This window comes from Vitis vinifera, chromosome 7, assembly GCF_030704535.1.
Source record: "Vitis vinifera cultivar Pinot Noir 40024 chromosome 7, ASM3070453v1".
NCBI lineage: Eukaryota > Viridiplantae > Streptophyta > Magnoliopsida > Vitales > Vitaceae > Vitis > Vitis vinifera.
The window spans coordinates 26,711,226-26,731,263 of NC_081811.1; the positions used below are offsets into that span (position 1 = coordinate 26,711,226).

Here is a 20,038-nt window from a genome sequence, read left to right on the forward strand (position 1 = left end):
GTGCTTTAATGATTAATTAGGCTATATCAAACACCCAACCAAACATTGAACGGATACCAAAACAGCGCCCAAAATTCTCCTTGGAAAGGCTTATCGGGCGCCTATCTTCTCTTGCAGCCAAAACCCATTTCGCCGATCATAAAATGAATGTAAGGCATAAGTCATTTTACTTTTTTTTCCCCTTTAGACCTGCCTAGTTGTAGATCAATGCATTGCCACTTTACACGTAATGGATCATCAAATAAAGATATTTCTTTTGTGGATAGTAATCAGCACTAAAGACCAAGGAAAAAGTAAGTTTTATATCCCACATTATTGCTCTACTTTTCAAGGAAAAGTAATATGTGATTGATTTGACGTAAGAGTTGGTATTTGATTGATTTGATGTAAGAATTGGTAATAAAAACTTAAAGGTTGTTATATGGTACCACCCCTCCTTTTGGGTACCTATCCATATTTAATATTAATAAAAGAATGACGTGTAAAATACATATCATTAAAAAATTTATAAAAACTTATCAAACTAATAAAGATGACTTGTTGGTGACAAATAATCACATGTATTTTATATGTATCTAAATATTACAACTTTTTTATAATTTATTATTAAATATCAAATATAATTTATTATTTAATGCATTATTTAACTCTATCTAAAAAAGGAAAATCCTATAAACTACTCTTATACTCTCATTATTCATATATATAAAAAAAAAAAAGGATAGTAATTTAATATGAAAATTAAATAATTTCAACTACCAAATTACAAAATATGTAAGATGTATTTTGATTAATCAAATTTCAAGATTAAGTTTAAAACTTTTTGAGAGAGAAAATTTAAAATTTGTATCATATGAAGAAGATGAAGGATTTCGAGTAATTACAAGTGTCAAAGGTAATATTTGATATTTTTTTATCCAAATATAATTATTGTAGGAAGAAATATGATGTTAAATAACGATTTTAGAATTTTTTATGAGTTTATTGTAAAATTTTGTTATCAAATTGTTATTAATATTTTTATATAATTTTTTTTTTTTTTTGTTCATAAATTAAATTTGAAAATGAAATTTTAGATGTCTTGAAGAATGTCAAGTGATTACAAGTGTTAAAAGGTAACATTTGATTTTTTTTTTTTCTATTTACATATAACTATTGTAGGTAGAAATGTCATGTTAAATGACATTTAAATATGTAATGATTTATAACATCTAGATTTTTTTTTTTTTGAGTTATTATTAATCAAATTGAGAGCATTTAGTCATTTGTTATGAAATTGTCATCAATATTTTGTAAGAGATGGTACAAACTTTCTAAGAGATGGTACAGACATTGTAAAAGAGGGTACAAACTTTTTAAGAGAGTGTACGAACTTTTTAAGAGATTGTACGAACTTTCTAAGATATGGTACAAACTTTTTAATATAGGATATGAACTTTCTACTAAGAGAGTGTACGAACTTTCTAAGATAGGGTACGAACTTTTTACTAAGAGATGATACGAACTTTGTAAGAGAGTATACGAACTTTGTAAGAGATTGTATGAACTTTCTAAGTGATGGTATGAACTTTCTAAGAAAGTGTACGAACTTTGTAAGAGAGTGCACGAACTTTGAAAATATAATATTTTACAATTACATAGTGTTTTAATTTTCTTGAAAATAGTTTTCATCATTTATATGCTTAAGTAGTATCAATAAACAATATTATTTTTATTTTTAAGTGGAAAAAATCGAAAAAATTTAAAATTTCAAGATATGGAGAATATGATGTAGGGTATGAAGAATGTGAGGATTTTTCATAATCTTCGTACCTTTTCTCACATTTTTCGTATCCTCTCTAATTTTTTAGTGTTTTAATTTTCTAAATTTTTTTAAGGATAATTTACATTATTTCCAATTTTAAATTTTTAAATTTTTTTTTTTTTGTAACAATTCTATCAATAATAACTCAAAATAATATTATTAAACTATGTTATTGTTATTTCAAGTTAAAAAGTAAATATGAAAATTTAAAAATATAAATAATTTAGGGTACAAAAAATATGAAAACGGTACAAAAAATGTGATAAATACATATTTGGTACTTTCATCACATTTTTCATATTCATTTTTAGTTTTAAAATTTTTGAAATTACAAATTTATTTTCGAAAATACTATCATTAGTAACTGAAAAGAGTATTAGTAATTTATTTTATTTTAATTTAACTTTAAAAACCTTAAATTCAAAAAATGTAAATTTTGGAGAGTACGGAAAAAAAATTAGGACAATCTAATTACCTAAGTTTTACATATGATTATCAAAATATTGAATTTTAATGAAAATATTCATTTTATATTAAAATATTACCATATTCATTTTTATGTTGAATTTAAATGTTTAATAATTTGTTAAAAATAAAATAATGTAATTATGATATATGATGATTTTTTTTGTTAATAAATATGTTTTCAAATTTTATATCATTTTTATTTTTATTTTTTTCAATTCTATTTTTATCTCATATTTATTTTATTTAAACCAAAAATTGTTGAGAAGGGAGGAAGAAAGAAGGCCACCGGTTCTTCCCTTAACTGGTTAAGTGGAATTTTTATTTCAAATTTAAAATGGATGGTCAAGATGTAATATTGAACATCCAATGGCTTAGAAAAACTTTTCGGTAGGTAACCGAAGAGGTACCCTAGAATTTTCCAAAAATTAATAGTCTTTATATGACTTCCGTTTCGAGTTTTGGTTTGAAATTATAATCTGAAGTCAATTTTAAAATTTTTTAGAAATTTAAAAAATATTAAGAGTTATTATTTATTTAAGTTTCTTATGTTAAATAAGAATTTTGATTTAATGTGAATTAGAATTATAGTACAAGTATGATTAGTTTATTATAAATAAATTTATTATTATGTTTAATTTGAGAATGAAATAAATTACTATTTTAGTAAAAATATTATTAATTTCCAATCGTTTGTGTTATAACAAATGGTATCTATCGGAGTTAGAAGATCGAAAGCTAAAATATTAAGGAATGTATAAAATTATAAGAAAATTGTAATTTTGTTCATGAAATTATAACCACAAATAATAATTCAATTTATCCTCAACTCCCAAAATTCACATAAAAATTTTGATAATTGGTATATTAATTCAAAAGCACGTCTTGTTTAGATCTTGATGTAGTGAATAATGGTTACAATGAAATGCCAGCTTCAAAAGAATTCAAGCTAATTTTGGATGGAAATGATAATTCAAGATATTATAAATAAAAAAAACGAGATATGCTAATGTCATGGTGATATTAGTTAGGAAAAAAATAAAAATGGAATAAAAATATTATTTATTTAATATTTTTAAAATAAAAATACATTATTATGAACTCATTTTTCACATGAGTTCCTAAGCGGGAGTCATTTATATTAAGGAAAAAATAATTTTTAAAAACTTGAGTCAAAACTTACTTTTGTTTGAAAAAAATATATTTGCAAAAGATGAAGTTCAAATCTGATATTTAAGTTATTTATTGAGAAAGTATCAAAAGGATAACACTCGTCTAAATTTTATAAAATTTTATATCATAAGAGAATTATGATAATTAATTAATTAATTTTAAATATATATATATATATATATATATATATATATATATATATATATATATATATATATATATATATATATAAAATGATGTAAATATTTAGAACAAGACATGGTAGTAAAAATAGATTATAAAAATATACAAAATAAATTATAAGAGAATTATGTAAGTTGATTTACTAAATTGATAAAAAAAATCATTATTTAAAAAATTACAATCCATTTTCAAAAAATTTCAAACAAGTTAATTGACATTAAAATATAAAATAAAATTCAAATCATGATTTCAATTTATTTATTTACAAAAACAGTATTTTAACTTATTTACTACAAATAATTTTATTAATATTTATTTATATTCAATTTTATTAAAAAATGAATTTTATATATTTTTATAAAAAGAAATTTTAATTACAAACAAATGTTTCGATTTAATTTTATTTACGTGAAAATGATGATTTTTATTTGCTTTTGTTGAAAGGTTTGTTGGAGCATGCACATATTGCCCTTTAAGCGCTCACCATGCTGTTGAGATATTATGAATACTTTCCTTATATCATTCTTTCCTTATATCATTTAGTGTTGAGATATTAGGAAAGTTTAGATATTAGGAAAGTTGAGATATTATGAATATTGAGATATTAGGAATATTAAGATACTAGGAATATTGAGATATTAGGAAAATTGAGATATTATGATATTAGTTGTTATTTCCTTATATCATTCTTTCCTTGTATCATTCTTTCTCATTCTTAGAATGGTGATTACCCTCTATATATACTATGTACATGAACAAATGAAAGTATGAATGAAAAAAACTACCATTTATCAATTTGAAGATGGAATCAGAGCCATGGAACTGAAATCCTGGATATTTTGCCGCTATGGTAGTCCAACAGCGATCAACCATCCTAAGACAAGCCCTAATATTGATAAGTCAACCTTCAAATGCACTCACTTCAATAAGACTGGTCCCACCAGTCTAGATATCCCACAATTTCAAAGCAACGACTCTTGGTATGACCAGGAAAACAATAAGGAACCGAGGGTTTGAACCATGGACCTTTAGATCATGTTTAGGCTATCAACACTTTGTTATTAATTATAATAATCGTGATCAACGGAAGAAGGATTCCAAGAAAACCTCGACTGCAACTGTTGCCGAAATAAAAACAAAGGCTAATGTTGTTGAGAAAGCCTCTGCATTGGTAGCCGCTACTGATCATGGTGGTAAGTTTTTAAATACTTTTACACCTGTTATTAATAGTGCATGGATAATTGATTCTGGTGCTACAGATCATATGACTTTTGATTCTAGATAGGTTTCACCCCTTAGACCTTCCTCACAAAAAATTGTTTCCACAACCAATGGTAACACAACCCCAGTCATTGGGGAAGGATCCTTAACTCTTACTGATACTTTGAATTTGGATTCTGTTTTAGTTGTTCCATCTTTAGATTACAATATTTTGTCAGTTTCTCAAATCACTATAGTCTTATCTTGTATTGTCATTTTTTGGCCTGAATTTTGTGTGATTAAGGACATCCAAACAAGACAGACGATTGGTTGTGGTATTAAACGGGGAAAACTCTATTACTTGGACTTGCAATCAAAGGATTCAAATAAGTTGCAACAAGCCTTGATGGCAGATGGATTTGAGGGGGAGAAGAAAAAGTCTGAAATTTGGTTGTGGCATCGACGTCTGGGACATGCTTCCTTTGGTTATTTAAAAAAATTGTTTCCTAATTTGTTTGCAAAGAGTGACATTTCTGGTTTCCGTTGTGATATTTGTGAATTGGCTAAAAGCCATCGTGCTTCGTTTCCGTTAATTTTGAATAAAAGTCTGTTTCCTTTTATGGTTATACATTCTGATGTTTGGGGCCCATCCAAAGTCCCAACTTTGAGTGGCTCACGTTGGTTTGTTACTTTTATTGATGATTGTACCAGAATGACATGGTTATGCTTGATGAAGACCAAAGATGAAGTGAACTTGTTGTTTCAAAATTTTCATAAAATGATTGAAACTCAGTACAATGCAAAGGTTCGGGTTCTACGTAGTAATAATGGTGGAGAATATCAAAGTTCTAATCTTCAAAAGTATTTGGAAGGACATGGCATCATTCATCAGACTACTTGTTCCAATACACCCCAGCAAAATGGAGTCGCTTAACGAAAAAATCAACACTTGTTAAAGGTTGTTCGTGCTTCCTTGATAGCAGCAAAAACACCGATATCTTATTGGGGAGAAGCAATCACATCTGCCGCATACTTGATCAATCGGGTACCTTCTGGCTCAATTAACTTTCAAACACCTCTCCAAGCTCTTACTAATGTCGTAGTTGCCCCAACCGTCCCAAATCTACCTCCTCGTGTTTTTTGTTGCGTGGCATTTGTGCATCTATACAAGCACCAACGCACCAAGTTAACTTCCCATGCATTGCAATGTGTGTTTGTTGGATATGCATTGCACAAAAAAGGATATCGATGTTACCATCCTCCAACTCGACAAATGTATATTACAATGGATGTGATGTTTCATGAAGATTCAATGTATTTTTCATCTGAGTCTGAACTTCAGGGAGAGTACCATAAGGAAATTCAGACTCTCGATTATGACTATCATATCTCTGAGGAAGATGAATCTAGACAATCTGAACTAGTGAACCAGGAAGTGGGTGAGTTGGATATGAGTGGTCAACAATTTGGGTCCGAAGATGTCTTCACTGAAATACCAAACCAATCGTCGTCTGTTCAGGGTGTTCTTAATTTGGAACCTGATCCATTCATGAAACGGTTACCACATCGTCATAATAGAGGTATTCCTAAACCCACATATGAACCTGAATTGTCTACTAAAGTCAAATATCCCATGAGCAACTATGTGTCTACCCATCGTTTGTCTGAATCAAATAAGTCATTTGTAAATCAATTATCTACTGTAGCTATTCCTAACAGTGTGCAGGAAGCTTTAGCTGATCCAAGGTGGAAAGCAGCCATGAATGAAGAGATGAAATCATTGCAGAAGAATGAAACATGGGAACTCGTAGAATGTCCACCAGGAAAGAAGCCAGTTAGATGTCGTTGGATCTATACTGTGAAGTACAAGGCAGATGGTAGTATTGAACGATTTAAAGCAAGATTGGTAGCAAAAGGGTACACTCAAACTTATGGAATTGACTACACAGAGACATTTGCACCTATAGTTAAGATCAACACAATTCGAGTATTATTGTCTTTAGCTGCAAACCTAGATTGGCCATTACAACAATTCGATGTGAAAAATGTCTTTCTGCATGGCGAGTTATCTGAAGAAGTATATATGGATCTTCCACCAGGATGCATGGTGTCAGAAAAGCAATGTCAGAAGGTGTGCAAATTGAAGAAGTCATTGTATGGGTTGAAGCAATCCCCGAGAGCATGGTTTGGAAGGTTCACAAAGTCAATGAGAGCTTTTAGCTATCGTCAAAGTAATTCAGATCACACTTTGTTCCTAAAAAAGCAACATAGTAAGATTACGGCACTCATCGTATATGTGGATGACATGGTAGTTACAGGAAATGATCCTGAAGAAAGAAAAGCTCTACAAAATTATCTATCTGGAGAATTCGAAATGAAAGATCTAGGTCCTCTGAAATATTTTCTTGGGATTGAAGTTTCTCGATCAAGTGAAGGAATTTTTCTGTCTCAAAGAAAGTATGCCTTAGATCTTTTACAGGAAACTGGAATGTTGGGATGTCAACCTGTTAATACACCAATAAAAGGTCTGAAATTGTGTGTTGAGCCTAATCAAGTATCAACCAATAAGGGAAGATACCAGAGACTTGTGAGGAGATTAATGTACTTAGCTCATACAAGACCAGATCTTGCTTATGCATTGAGTATAGTAAGTCAATACATGCATAATCCTGGAGAGCAACATATGAATGCAGTCATGCGTATTTTGAGGTATTTGAAGAATGCTCCTAGGAAGGGAATTTTGTTCGCTAAAAATGTTGATCATCAGAGTATAGAAGTATATACTGATGCTGATTGGGCCGGTGCAGTGGATGATAGGCGATCTACATCTGGTTATTTTACCTTTGTAGGTGGTAATCTTGTGACATGGAAAAGTAAGAAGCAGAATGTCGTCGCTCGTTCAAGTGCAGAAGCGGAATTTAGAGGTATGGCTCTAGGACTTTGTGAGGCATAATGGCTAAGACTCCTCTTACAGGATTTAGGTTACCTATCTAGGCAACCAATCCGATTGTTTTGTGACAATAAAGCCGCATGTGACATTGCTCATAATCCAGTACAACATGATCGTACAAAGCATGTCGAGGTGGATAGATTCTTCATTAAGGAAAAGTTGGATGATAAGATTGTGGAATTGCCTAAGATTCGATCAGAAGATCAATTGGCCGATATCCTTACCAAAGTTGTCTCAAGTCAAGTGTTCTCAAAATTTTTAGACAAGTTAGGCATGTGTGACATCTATGCACCAACTTGAGGGGAAGTGTTGAGATATTATGAATGTTTTCCTTATATCATTCTTTCCTTATATCATTTAGTGTTGAGATATTAGGAAAGTTTAGATATTAGAAAAGTTGAAATATTATGAATATTGAAATATTAGGAATATTGAGATACTAGGAATATTGAGATATTGGAAAAGTTGAGATATTATGATATTAGTTGTTATTTCCTTATATCATTCTTTCCTTGTATCATTCTTTCCCATTCTTAGAATGGTGATTACCCTCTATATATACTCTGTACATGAACGAATGAAAATATGAATGAAAAAAACTACCATTTATCAATTTGAAGACATGCATGATGGATATTCTGGAGACCATGTGTAAAACAAGAAACTAAGAATAATGTTCTACTCCGAAACTATTTGTACAGAGATTTGTATTAGAAGTGCATTAATATCTCTGTTTCTCTTTATGTTGCTGAAGTACTGAAGCTTGACTGATGAAAATTAACAGCATATATGGAGTATTTCTAACATACTCCTGGGTCCTCCAAAATTGTCATGACCCAAAAACAGTGGATTTTCATTAGCTTGGCTTGTTGGGGTGAAGGAGCAGCAAAGGCATTGAAATTCTTCGGATGACATTTTTTTTTTTTAAAGTTTCCAAAATGCATCCTAGACAGATTTATGCGGTTCAACCCCTAGTCAAAAAGTCTTTCTTTTCATATTATTTTTAATCTGAATGATTGCCCTCACTTTACTTTCATCCTCAGATGCTGATAAACTTTGTTATCCTGCTGTTAACAGCTGCAATTCTCAATGCTTTCCATGGAGAAGCTTCACCACCAAGACGCTCTTTTCAGTCTCCTCCTCCTCCTCTACTCCTCATCTAATCTGCTCCTTGCTTCAGGCTACACTCTTCCAAATAAGTACTTCATCAACTGTGGTTCAAGCTATAACGCCACAGTCGACCGCCGGAACTTTGTTGGAGATGTGAACTCCGGCTCATCCTATTTCTCCGTAAGACGAAGCCATGTGTTGAAGGATGGCAGCCCAGAAAACGGTACATCTCCTCTCTACCAAACAGCTAGATTTTTCAGAAAAGAATCTTCGTATGAGTTCCAAATCACCGAAAATGGTACCTACGTGGTACGCTTTCATTTCTACCCTTTCTTGACGCCAACAAATCTTACTGCTGCTCTCTTCAATGTTCGGGCCAATGGGTATTCATTGCTGTCCAATTTCAGAGTCCAGAACAGAAGTAAGTCTCCCGTGATTAAGGAATTTGCAATTCCCATTGATGTGGGAAACTTCATCATCTACTTCACTCCTCAAAAATCATCTTTTGCATTTGTAAACGCTGTAGAAGCGTTTCTTGCCCCTGAAAAGTTCGTTTCAAATAAATCGCGTTACATTACTCCTGCCGGAAGTGACGATAGCTACAGTGGTTTGGAATCTCGGGCTTTACATATAATTCATAGGATAAACGTTGGAGGCCAGACAATCCCACCAAATAATGATACACTGTGGAGAAATTGGACAACCGACGATGATCATCTACTTCTCCCAGGTTCTGCCACAAATAGTAAGGTCTACAATAATACGCCCATATACGATCTTTCGATAGCTACTAACTATTCCGCCCCGGATGATGTCTACAAGACTGCCAAAGAACTTAATAGAAATTATAGCAATGCAACCTGGGTTTTCAGGGTGAATGAGAGTTCTACCTACTTCCTAAGGGTGCATTTCTGTGACATAATTAGCCAAAATGATGATGGTACTGTGTTCAATTTCTCTATTTATAGTCGGTTCATTGAACTTATATATTCATATGACCCCACCACCCAGATCGGAACTCCATTTTACAAGGATTATGTGGTTGATTCCGATGATTCAGGTTATATGAATATCAGTATAGGCCATACAAAAATAGTTGAATCACGGACAGCCTTTCTGAATGGGCTTGAGATTATGAAGCTTATAACCAGGGAATCTGTTTCATTGCGTGCGCCGAAGAAAAACTTTATATTCGTCATAGTAGGTACCGTTGTTGGAGTACTGGCTTGTCTCCTTATCCTGCTGGGGATGATCTTTAAATGCAGGAAAGCAAACTCTGTTGAAAGTGAAGAGTGGTCTGTGCCTCTTTATGGAGGGAGATACTTCAGTTGGATAACTAGAAGAACTGCCGAAACCTCCTCTGTTTCCAGTTTAAACCTGGGGTTAAAAATACCCTTTTCTGAAATCCTACATGCAACTCATCGTTTTGACAAAAAATTGATGATCGGTAAGGGTGGGTTCGGGAAAGTTTATAGAGGAACTCTTCGGGATGGGAAGAAAGTGGCTGTCAAACGAAGTCAACCAGGGCAAGGCCAGGGCTTCTACGAATTTCAAACTGAAATCATTGTCTTAACCAAAATTCGCCACCGCCACCTCGTGCCTTTGATTGGATATTGTGATGAGAGGCGTGAGATGATACTGGTTTACGAATTCATGGAAAATGGTACTTTACAAGACCTCCTATATGATTCCAATGAGGACTGCTCGACGTCATCTCCCCGATCAGAACTGTCTTGGGAGCAAAGGCTTGAGATTTGCATTGCTTCAGCTATGGGTCTTGATTACCTTCACCGTGGCGCCGGAATCATTCACCGCGATGTTAAGTCAACGAATATCTTGCTTGATGAGAATTATGTGGCTAAAGTTGCGGATTTCGGTCTTTCAAAATCAGGCGATGCAGATCAAACCCACTTCAGTACTGACGTCAAAGGCAGCTTTGGTTACCTTGATCCCGAATATTTCAGATGCATGCAGTTAACAGATAAATCGGATGTATACTCCTTTGGAGTAGTTCTCCTGGAAGCGCTCTGCTCTAGGCCAGCCATTAAAAACTCAGTTACCAGAGAAGAAATGAATTTAGCTGAATGGGCGATTTCATGGCAAAAGAAAGGGGAGCTTGAAAAGATTGTGGATCCTTTTCTCGTGGGTAAAATCAATCCTAACTCATTGCGTAAGTTCGGAGAAACGGCAGAGAAGTGTTTGAGAGACTCTGGTGCTGATAGGCCTACCATGCGTGAGGTGGTATGGGACTTGCGATATGCACTTGATCTGCAACAAGCTAGGATTCCGAGAGAAGGATATGCCGACAGTATCACCGATGATTCTTTCGACTACTTGCCACTGTCTGGTGTTCCGTACGTGCCTTCTCCTAGCTTTCTTCTAATTGAGGAAGATGAAGTCCCCATAGAAGGTGATGATGGTTCAGAAGCAACTGCTAGTGAAGTGTTCTCCCAACTGGGGATCAGTGGTGCCAGATAATCTCATCTCAACTGGTATGATGGTATGAGGTTTAGTTGTGTGGCTTTAGTGTGGCTTTAATTACTTTCTTCAGCTTCTGTCTACTGTGAACTTTACCTTGTTGATCGATTTTCTATTGTTAACTTTAATGTGTTTGCTGCAGCAAAAAGAATGAGGAACAGTTGTATAATGTCCATCTGCCGAATCAGTGCAGCATCTGTAAAAGGATCTCTCTATGCATGAACTATCAATTTTCTTTAGCGCATTGATGATTAGGGTTATATCAAACAGCCAAGCAAACATTGAACCGTTACCAAAACAACGTCCGAAATTCTTCTTGGAAAGGCTTATCCGGCCCCTTTCTTCTCTTGCAGCTAAAACCTATTTCACCAGCCATAAAACGAGTATATAAATAATATAAGGTATAGATAATCTTTTCACTTCATCTCTCTATTTACTCTTGTCTGGTATTAAAATTTTTTGGCACCCAAAACACATTGTGGTTTCTCTACATTAATGGTCCACCCCCTTTGATAGCGGAGTAGATCACCTGATTGTTAATTCCTACTCAAATTGATTTCAGAATTCTTGGTTCTACTCTCCAAAAATTACCATTGATGATATTAGTTCTATGCACATTGTGAGTCTTTAGCTAGATTGATAATTTTGGAAAAAATTCCTTAATGTGTCCTAACTCAATTTTTCGAATCCTTACTCGGACTACTTGTCTAATGAAGATGAATTGTTGAATTTGCTAAGAGACCAAAGTATACAATTGAGGTTGAAGTTGATGAAATTAAATTAACCATGTATTTCAAATTGTTATTTTTGTTGAAATATTTTTTTAAGGAGTTAGAAAGGCTTAGAAAGCATTTTTTTTTTCCTAAGTGTTTAAATGTCTTGTTCCAAGATCAATCCAATTCTAGGTCAGATCGGTTCATGTTGCACTTTCTTGATGTTATTTCAATTCTTTCAACTTAAAAAGCAAAAATTGCTTCTTAAAATGGGAGACACTAGCAATCATTCTTCCCTTGTGCTCCATTGTCTTACCAAACTGAGAGTGTTTGGTTGTCGAGAAAATCTCATTTTCTTTCTATTTTTCAAGCTATTTTCAATGGATTTTCTCGAGAAAAAATGGATTGATTCATTCATCATTCATCTCTCAATTTCTGATCTATTTGAGTTTGGGTGAAAAATCATTTTCTTTTTAATTAAACTTTAAGAAGAGATCGAGATTAAGCTTGATTTGGATGACAAGCATGTTCTAGAAGATGAAGGTATGCAATTGAAGTAAAAAAGTGTTAGTCAAGTAATCCGTGAAGGATTAAAAGACTTGAATTAGATAAATCCTTGTATACATGGTTTGTTTTTCATAGTAAAATTTTTTATCTATTATAAGTTCATAGTTTTTTATCTCTTCGAAAGCTTTTCACATAAATTCTGGTGTCAACGTCTTTTTTTCTCTTATTCTACTCCTTGATTTATTTTCACTTTTAGTTTACATTTATTACTTGAACATATAAGTTGAATGGAAGAACAATGAGTTAAAATAGGTGTGATCTTCTTTTGGATATCTTGAACATATTTTTTTTCTATTTATTTTGATATAGATATTCAATAGAAAATGAAAATTGTGTTAGTGAAAAATTGTTCTTATTTTCGTACTTGTACGTCTCTTTTACTCTTTGTTGGAAAGTATTTAAATAAAAAAAATTATGAAAAAATCTAAAATTAGATAATAAGTACTGGGGATCCTTTTGAATTTGTTTAAAACCAATGCTATCAATAACATTTTGTCACATATAAAAAAATAAAAAATAAAAGTATTTAAATAATAAAAAATTATGAAAAAATCTAAAATTAGATAATAAGTACTGGGGATCCTTTTGAATTTGTTTAAAACCAATGCTATCAATAACATTTTGTCACATATAAAAAAATAAAAAATAAAAATCGTTCATGCATGCAAAAAATATTACTTGACAATTATTCTTGAGCTCGATCTTTTCCTACCATTTCTTTTTTTTTTCCTTTTTTTCTTTTTTTTGATAAATTACTTTTTCCACAAAAATTGAGGTTGTCAACCATTAAAGAAATGTCAAATAAAATATATAGGTCTCCATTGGAAGGACATGCAGGAGATAGGATTTCCGCTTCCAAGTTCTCCAATACAAAGCAGGCACGTTGCTAAGTTGCAGATCAATGCATTGCCACTTTACACGCAATGGATCATCAAATCAAAGTACTTCTTTATTCAAAAGAAAAAGTTAAAAGTGGGCTTACCTTCCACATCTATTATTCTTCTTTTGTTGATAATAATCAGCACAAAAATTTTCAACTTGGACCTTTCTTTATTCAAAAGAAAAGGATGAAGGAAAAAAGATTTTCAACTTGGACCTTTCTTTATTCAAAAGAAAAAGATGAAGGAAAAAAGAGAGTTGTGTCATTGCTTTGGTGTGAGAGTTGGTGATAAAACATTGACAAGTCTTTTAGATGACTTGGGTTTCTAGTCTTGGTCTCCGCCTTGTTTATGATGGTGGAGCCTTTACAAAGGAGCAGAAAAAATATTTCAATTTCCTATGTCTTATAAAATTCTATACTACATAAATGAAGTCGATTTTGACCATCAATTAACCACGTGATAAAAACATATTACAAGAATATACAAAATAAATTATAAGAAAATTATAAAAACTACTTTATTAAACTGATTAAAAAATTGATTATTTAAAAAATTACAACATATTTTCAAAAAATTTTAAAAGAGTTAATTTACATTAAAAAAAAATAAAATAAAATTCAAATAAATGATTTTAACTTATTTATTTATAAAAATAATTAATGTTTCAACTTATTTACAACAAATGATTTAATTAATTTTTATTTACATTTTATAAAAAAAAATGACTTTTATGTATTTTTATTAAAAGAAATGATTGAATATGACTTTTTTTACAAATAAATGTTTCACTTTGATTTTATTTACAAAAAAAATGGTTTTTATTTGCTTTTGTTAAAAAAGAATGATTTTAACAAGTTTATTTATAAAAGTGTTCCAACCAAAATTTACTTGTAAGAAAATAATTTTTACAGATTTATTTACAAAAATATTCCAATTCAATTTTATTTAAAAAGGATTTTTACAATTTTTATTTAGAAAAATTACTTTTACATAACTATCCATGTTTTTAAAAAACAAAAGAAAAAAAATCATAAAACTGTTAGTTATAAATCTATTTTAAAATTAATCACTTAATATCATGTTGAAATTATGTTAAAATTATTTTTAGAAAAGATGATTCCCATAAATATATATAAAGTCTTTAGAATTACAACAAAAGTATATAAAGAGTATTAGGGTTTGGAAGGGAAATGTTTTTTAAAATAGGTTTTTTTTTTTTTTTTAAGAAAAAGGTAGGTTTTAAAAACTTTTTTAGATGTTTTATATATAAAAAAAATGTGAACCTAAAATATTTTTAATTAATTTTCTGAGTTCTTAAATATATTCTAAAAATAATTTTTATTGTAAAATTTTATTTTTAATTATTCTTCATATTTATATAATTATTTTTTAAACAACCATCAAAAAATTAATTAAAACAACCAAAAAATATTCTCTCTATTACTATTTTTAAAAACAAAAAACTTTAGTTTCAAAAATAGTTGTCAAACACTCTTTCTCGCCTCCCTTGAAAAAGAGCTAGATTGTATTGTGGGTTGGGTAGTAGTGGAAGAAGAAGCTTGGGGTTTGGCCATGTTGGGTAATGAGCACATAGGTTAGTTTATCGGGGAAATCATGTAATCATACATCAGCTAACAAAAATACGAGATCTTAGAACTTTGCTTTTTGGCTTTTTAATTTTAATGTAAAATGGGAAAAAATATTGTTAATTCATGCACTCCAATAATGTTTTTAAATTTGTTCCATAATTACCCTCAAAAGTAAAAGACAAAGTACACACTAATTTAATATTGACAAGCACATATGTCATTTATTTTGATTATTTCTTTCACATCAATATATTTCACTTACTACTTGCCACGTTTCCACTTTTTTTCCTCTTCTTCCATCATAATTTGTTGTCACGTATTATTATTTTTCTATTTTTTCTTTATATTATTTTTAATATGCTCATGTATTTTCTCATAAAACTTCTTTAATTTTAATTTTTTTTAACTCTCTAATTTCTCCTTATTTATTGATTTTAATTATTTTTTGACATATTAAACTTAAAATAATAATATATAATAAATAGTTAATATAAAAAATTAAATAATATATATATATATAATGGACAAAAATGAAAATATTATTCCACAAATAATATATTTGATGATTTTAAATATTAATTATAATAATACATTTGATAATTTAACGTTTAATTAAATTTAAAAATTCTATTTTATTATTTAGAAGTTTATGATATAAGATTTTTTTATATTAATACTAAACAAAAGATTTATTTATTTTGTAAATTCAATCACATGTAAGAGAATAGACGAGCACGAAATTGCCATGGTCGAGGGACAAGGGCTCACAATGCCCAAGGTGGAGCCTCTGGATGTTATGTTGAAGTAAGGGACATTACTGTTCTATCCCAGGCTTTGAACGGTATCTGAGCAACTTTGGTGGCTATTGTACAAATATTTTTTGTTACCATAAATGCACATATGTATACATTGTTTTATTGTTTCTGTTCTCTTGGTATTGATGAAGCAGGGAAGGTTGCCTTGATCATTCATGGAACTTTCAAAATTCTTCATATAATGGAGTAATTCTAACATATTCTTGGTATGGTGTGCCCGGAAAACAGAGTACTGCCTTCTGCTATATTGGTTTGTTTTGGTGAGGGGGCAGCAGAGGCATTGAGATTCTTCAGATGTTCATGAAGCAGATGAGCAACCAGATGCCAAGTATTTGAACCAAATTTAGAAGTGATTTGCATGGGCGAGGAGCAGGGAGTTTGATGAGATGTGGATAACGAGGGGGGATTAATAATATCAAGTACCTGTATTTTCATATGTATACAAGCCGACTGCAAGTCAAAGTCTTGCTTTTATGTTTGTATTCATTTGACTTTTCAAAACAGGAATTCTACATGATTGCCTCTCAATTTATTTTCATCCTTGGATGCTGATAAACTTTGCTTCTGCTGGGAAGAGTCGGCAGTGGTTAATGATGTCCATGGATAAGCTTCACCACCACAAAGTTATTTTCACTCTCCTCCTCCTCATCCACTCATCAGATTACGCTCTTACAGACATGTATCTCATCAACTGTGGTTCAATCTCTGATACTGCAATCAGCAATCAGTACTTCGTGGGAGATGTGGACTCCGGCTCATCCGACTTTTCGGTAGGAGAAAGCAGTCGGGTCCGTTGATGACAACCCAGCACCAGGGACACCTTTTCTCTATCGAACAGCTAGAATTTTCAGAAAACAATCTTCGTACAGGTTCCAAATCACCCAAAATGGCACCTACGTGGTACGCTTTCACTTCTACCCTTTCTCGACTCCAACAAATCTTGCCGACGCTCTCTTCAATGTTTCCGCTAATGGGTTTTCATTGCTGTCCAGTTTCAGTGTCCAGAACACTGAAATTAAGGAATTCGCAATCCCCATAGAGGTGGGAGAATTCATGATCTACTTCACACCTCAAAAATCATTTTTTGCTTTTGTGAACGCCATAGAAGCCTTTATTGCTCCGGAACGTTTCATTTCAGATGGAGTTAGTCACGTTACTCCCGTAGGGCTTAAAGGCACTTACAATGGTTTGTTATCTCGGGCTTTTCATATAATCCATAGGATTAACGTTGGAGGCTTCACAATCACACCAAGTAATGATCTACTGTGGAGAAGTTGGACACCAGATGATGACTATCTATTTCTCCCAAATTCTGCAAATGACATCGAGTTCTACGGTGAGCTTAATTCCACGGCAGCTGCTGCAAAGTTGGCCCCAGATAATGTCTACAAGACTGCCAAAGAATTGAACATAAATCATAGCAGGTCATCAAATTTTTTCAATATGACCTGGGGTTTCGATGTGAATAAGAATTCTACCTACTTCGTGAGGGTGCATTTCTGTGACATAATTAGCCAAGATGTTGATGGTATTGTGTTCAATTTATCCATCTATAATCAGTTCATTGATAAGATCTATCCATATGACATTACTCACCATCCAGCAACTCCCTTTCACCGTGATTATGTGGTTGATTCTGATGATTCTGGATATGTGAATATCAGTGTAGGCCCTCGTAGCAAATCACTGAACCAAGCTGCTTTTCTGAATGGACTTGAGATCATGGAGAAGATCGAGCGATCTGGCGCATACCCTGTTACTAGCAATCCGAATAAGACTCTTGAGTCTCCACCCAGCAATCCGAATAAGACTCTTGAGTCTCCACCCAGCAATCCGAATAAGACTCTTGAGTCTGCGCCCAGCAATCCGAATAAGACCCTTAAGCCTGCGCCAGGCAAACCAAAGAAGAACTTCATGTTTGCAATAGCTGGTTCTGTTGTTGGAGTGGCTTTTGTCCTTATGCTGATCGGAGTGTTCATGAAATGCAGGAAAGCAAACCCTGTTGAGACCGGGGGTTGGTCTGTGCTTCTTTATGGAGGGAGATCTTTTTGGAAGACAAATGATAGAACTGCCAACAACTCCTCTGTTTCTAGTTTAAACCTCGGCTTAAAACTACCCTTTTCTGAAATACTGCATGCCACTAATAACTTCAACCCAAAAGTGATCGTCGGGGAGGGTGGGTTCGGGAAAGTTTATAGAGGAACTCTTCGAGATGGTAAGAAAGTGGCTGTCAAACGAAGTCAACCAGGGCAACGCCAGGGCTTTGCTGAATTTCAAGCTGAAATCAATGTCTTATCCAAAATTCGCCACCGCCATCTGGTTTCCTTGATTGGATACTGTGATGAGAGGCATGAGATGATACTGGTTTATGAATTCATGGAAAACGGGACTCTGAGAGACCATCTATACAATTGGAATGAGGAGTGCACCATATCAACTCCCCGATCACAACTGTCTTGGGAGCAAAGGCTTGAGATTTGCATTGGTTCAGCATGCGGTATTGATTACCTTCACACTGGTTCTGATGGGGGAATCATTCACCGGGATGTTAAATCAACAAACATTTTGCTTGATGAGAATTATGTGGCCAAGGTTTCTGATTTTGGTCTTTCAAAATCAGGCACTTCGGATAAATCTCATATCAGTACAAATGTAAAAGGCAGTTTTGGTTACCTTGATCCAGAATATTTCAGATGCTTGCATTTAACGGATAAATCAGATGTATACTCTTTTGGAGTGGTTCTTCTGGAAGTGCTTTGTGCTAGGCCGGCTATTAAAAGATCAGCTCCCAGTGGGGAAATGAATTTAGCTGAATGGGCCATGTCATGGCAAAAGAAAGGACAGCTCGAAAATATTGTTGATCCTTTTCTCCTGGGTAAAGTTAATCCCAACTCATTGCGGAAATTCGGAGAAACGGCAGAGAAGTGTTTGAAAGACTCGGGTGCTGATAGGCCTAATATGCGCAATGTAATATGGGACTTGAAATATGCTCTTCAGCTCCAACGAGTTACAAGGCAGAGAGAAGGATATGGGGACAGCATAATAGATGCTTCATTGGAGTTCCCACTGCCTATTGTTCAGTACTCACCTTCTCCCAGCTTTCTGATTAAGGAATATGATATCCCCACGGAAAGTGGTGATGGTTCAGCACCAACTGCTAGTCAAGTGTTCTCCCAACTGAGAATTGGTGACGCCAGATGATCTCAACTGGTATGAGGTCTAGTTGTGTGGCTTTACTTTCTTTAGCTTCTCTCTGCTGTTGAATTTACTTTCCTGATTAAGTCGTTTCTGTTTCTTCTAATCCATTTGCTGCAAAAAGTATTGAATAGTTGAATTCTGCATAGATAACTAAACTCTGAACTCGAGATAGAAATAAAACGTGATATACCCGGAATACACACTATAAAAATGCTCACCTGAAGAAGCATAGTAGCATCTGTAAAAGGATCTATTCATGAACCGTCAGTTTTCTTCTGTACATTGTAGATATATCAGCCAACAAAACATTGAACTGTCACCAAAACAACTTCCAACATTCTTCCTGGAAAGACTAATCCTCTTTCTCCTCTATGGAGTCAAAACCCCTTTTGTGTCATTGCCATTTCCTCTTCAACGGCCAACAAATGAATATATAAGGAAAATGTATACATGTTGTTGTTACCTCGCGTCTTTGATGATCCACGTAGTTGCCAGATGGATGGACGCGTGATTTCAACCCATAAAGGTTCTTGATCCAGCCGTTATACCTGCAAGAAGGCATCCGGACAGGGTGTCCGGACGCACCCTCCGATGATCTTGTTAGCCATGGTTAGAGAGAGATATATAAATCAGTTGGCCTTTTACTAGGTATCAGGAGGTTACCAGGGGATCCCCCTCTTCTTCGTATGAAGGCTTATATATACAGCTTCGGGGGTACTGTTCTTCTCATTAATGGTGAGGAGATATTTTATGTTGTTATGATGATAATAGGCGTTAGTAGGAGCATCATCACCCTACGAGCGGCTGTCAGAAACCATGGTAGGTGATGCGGCTGTCAGAGATCGTGAGAAGTGACTTGCTGTCATTTCATCTTGTCTTCTCACTCTGAAGGTGGCAGGATGTGGGCCATGG

The 20,038-nt window shown here is 33.1% G+C and overlaps 1 protein-coding gene and 1 pseudogene across 1 annotated transcript; both read left to right on the forward strand.

Annotated features, from left to right (window-relative positions):
• Window positions 1-8,646: 8,646 nt before the first annotated feature.
• On the forward strand, window positions 8,647-11,602 carry LOC104879916 (probable receptor-like protein kinase At5g24010). Its single transcript, XM_059738674.1, has 2 exons — window positions 8,647-11,377; window positions 11,506-11,602. The coding sequence occupies exon 1, from the start codon at window positions 8,865-8,867 to the stop codon at window positions 11,361-11,363; it is 2,499 nt and encodes an 832-aa protein (XP_059594657.1). The 5' UTR covers window positions 8,647-8,864; the 3' UTR covers window positions 11,364-11,377; window positions 11,506-11,602.
• Window positions 11,603-15,837: 4,235 nt separating this feature from the next.
• LOC109122927 (probable receptor-like protein kinase At5g24010) lies at window positions 15,838-19,229 on the forward strand (annotated as a pseudogene).
• The last annotated feature ends 809 nt before the right edge of the window (window positions 19,230-20,038 follow it).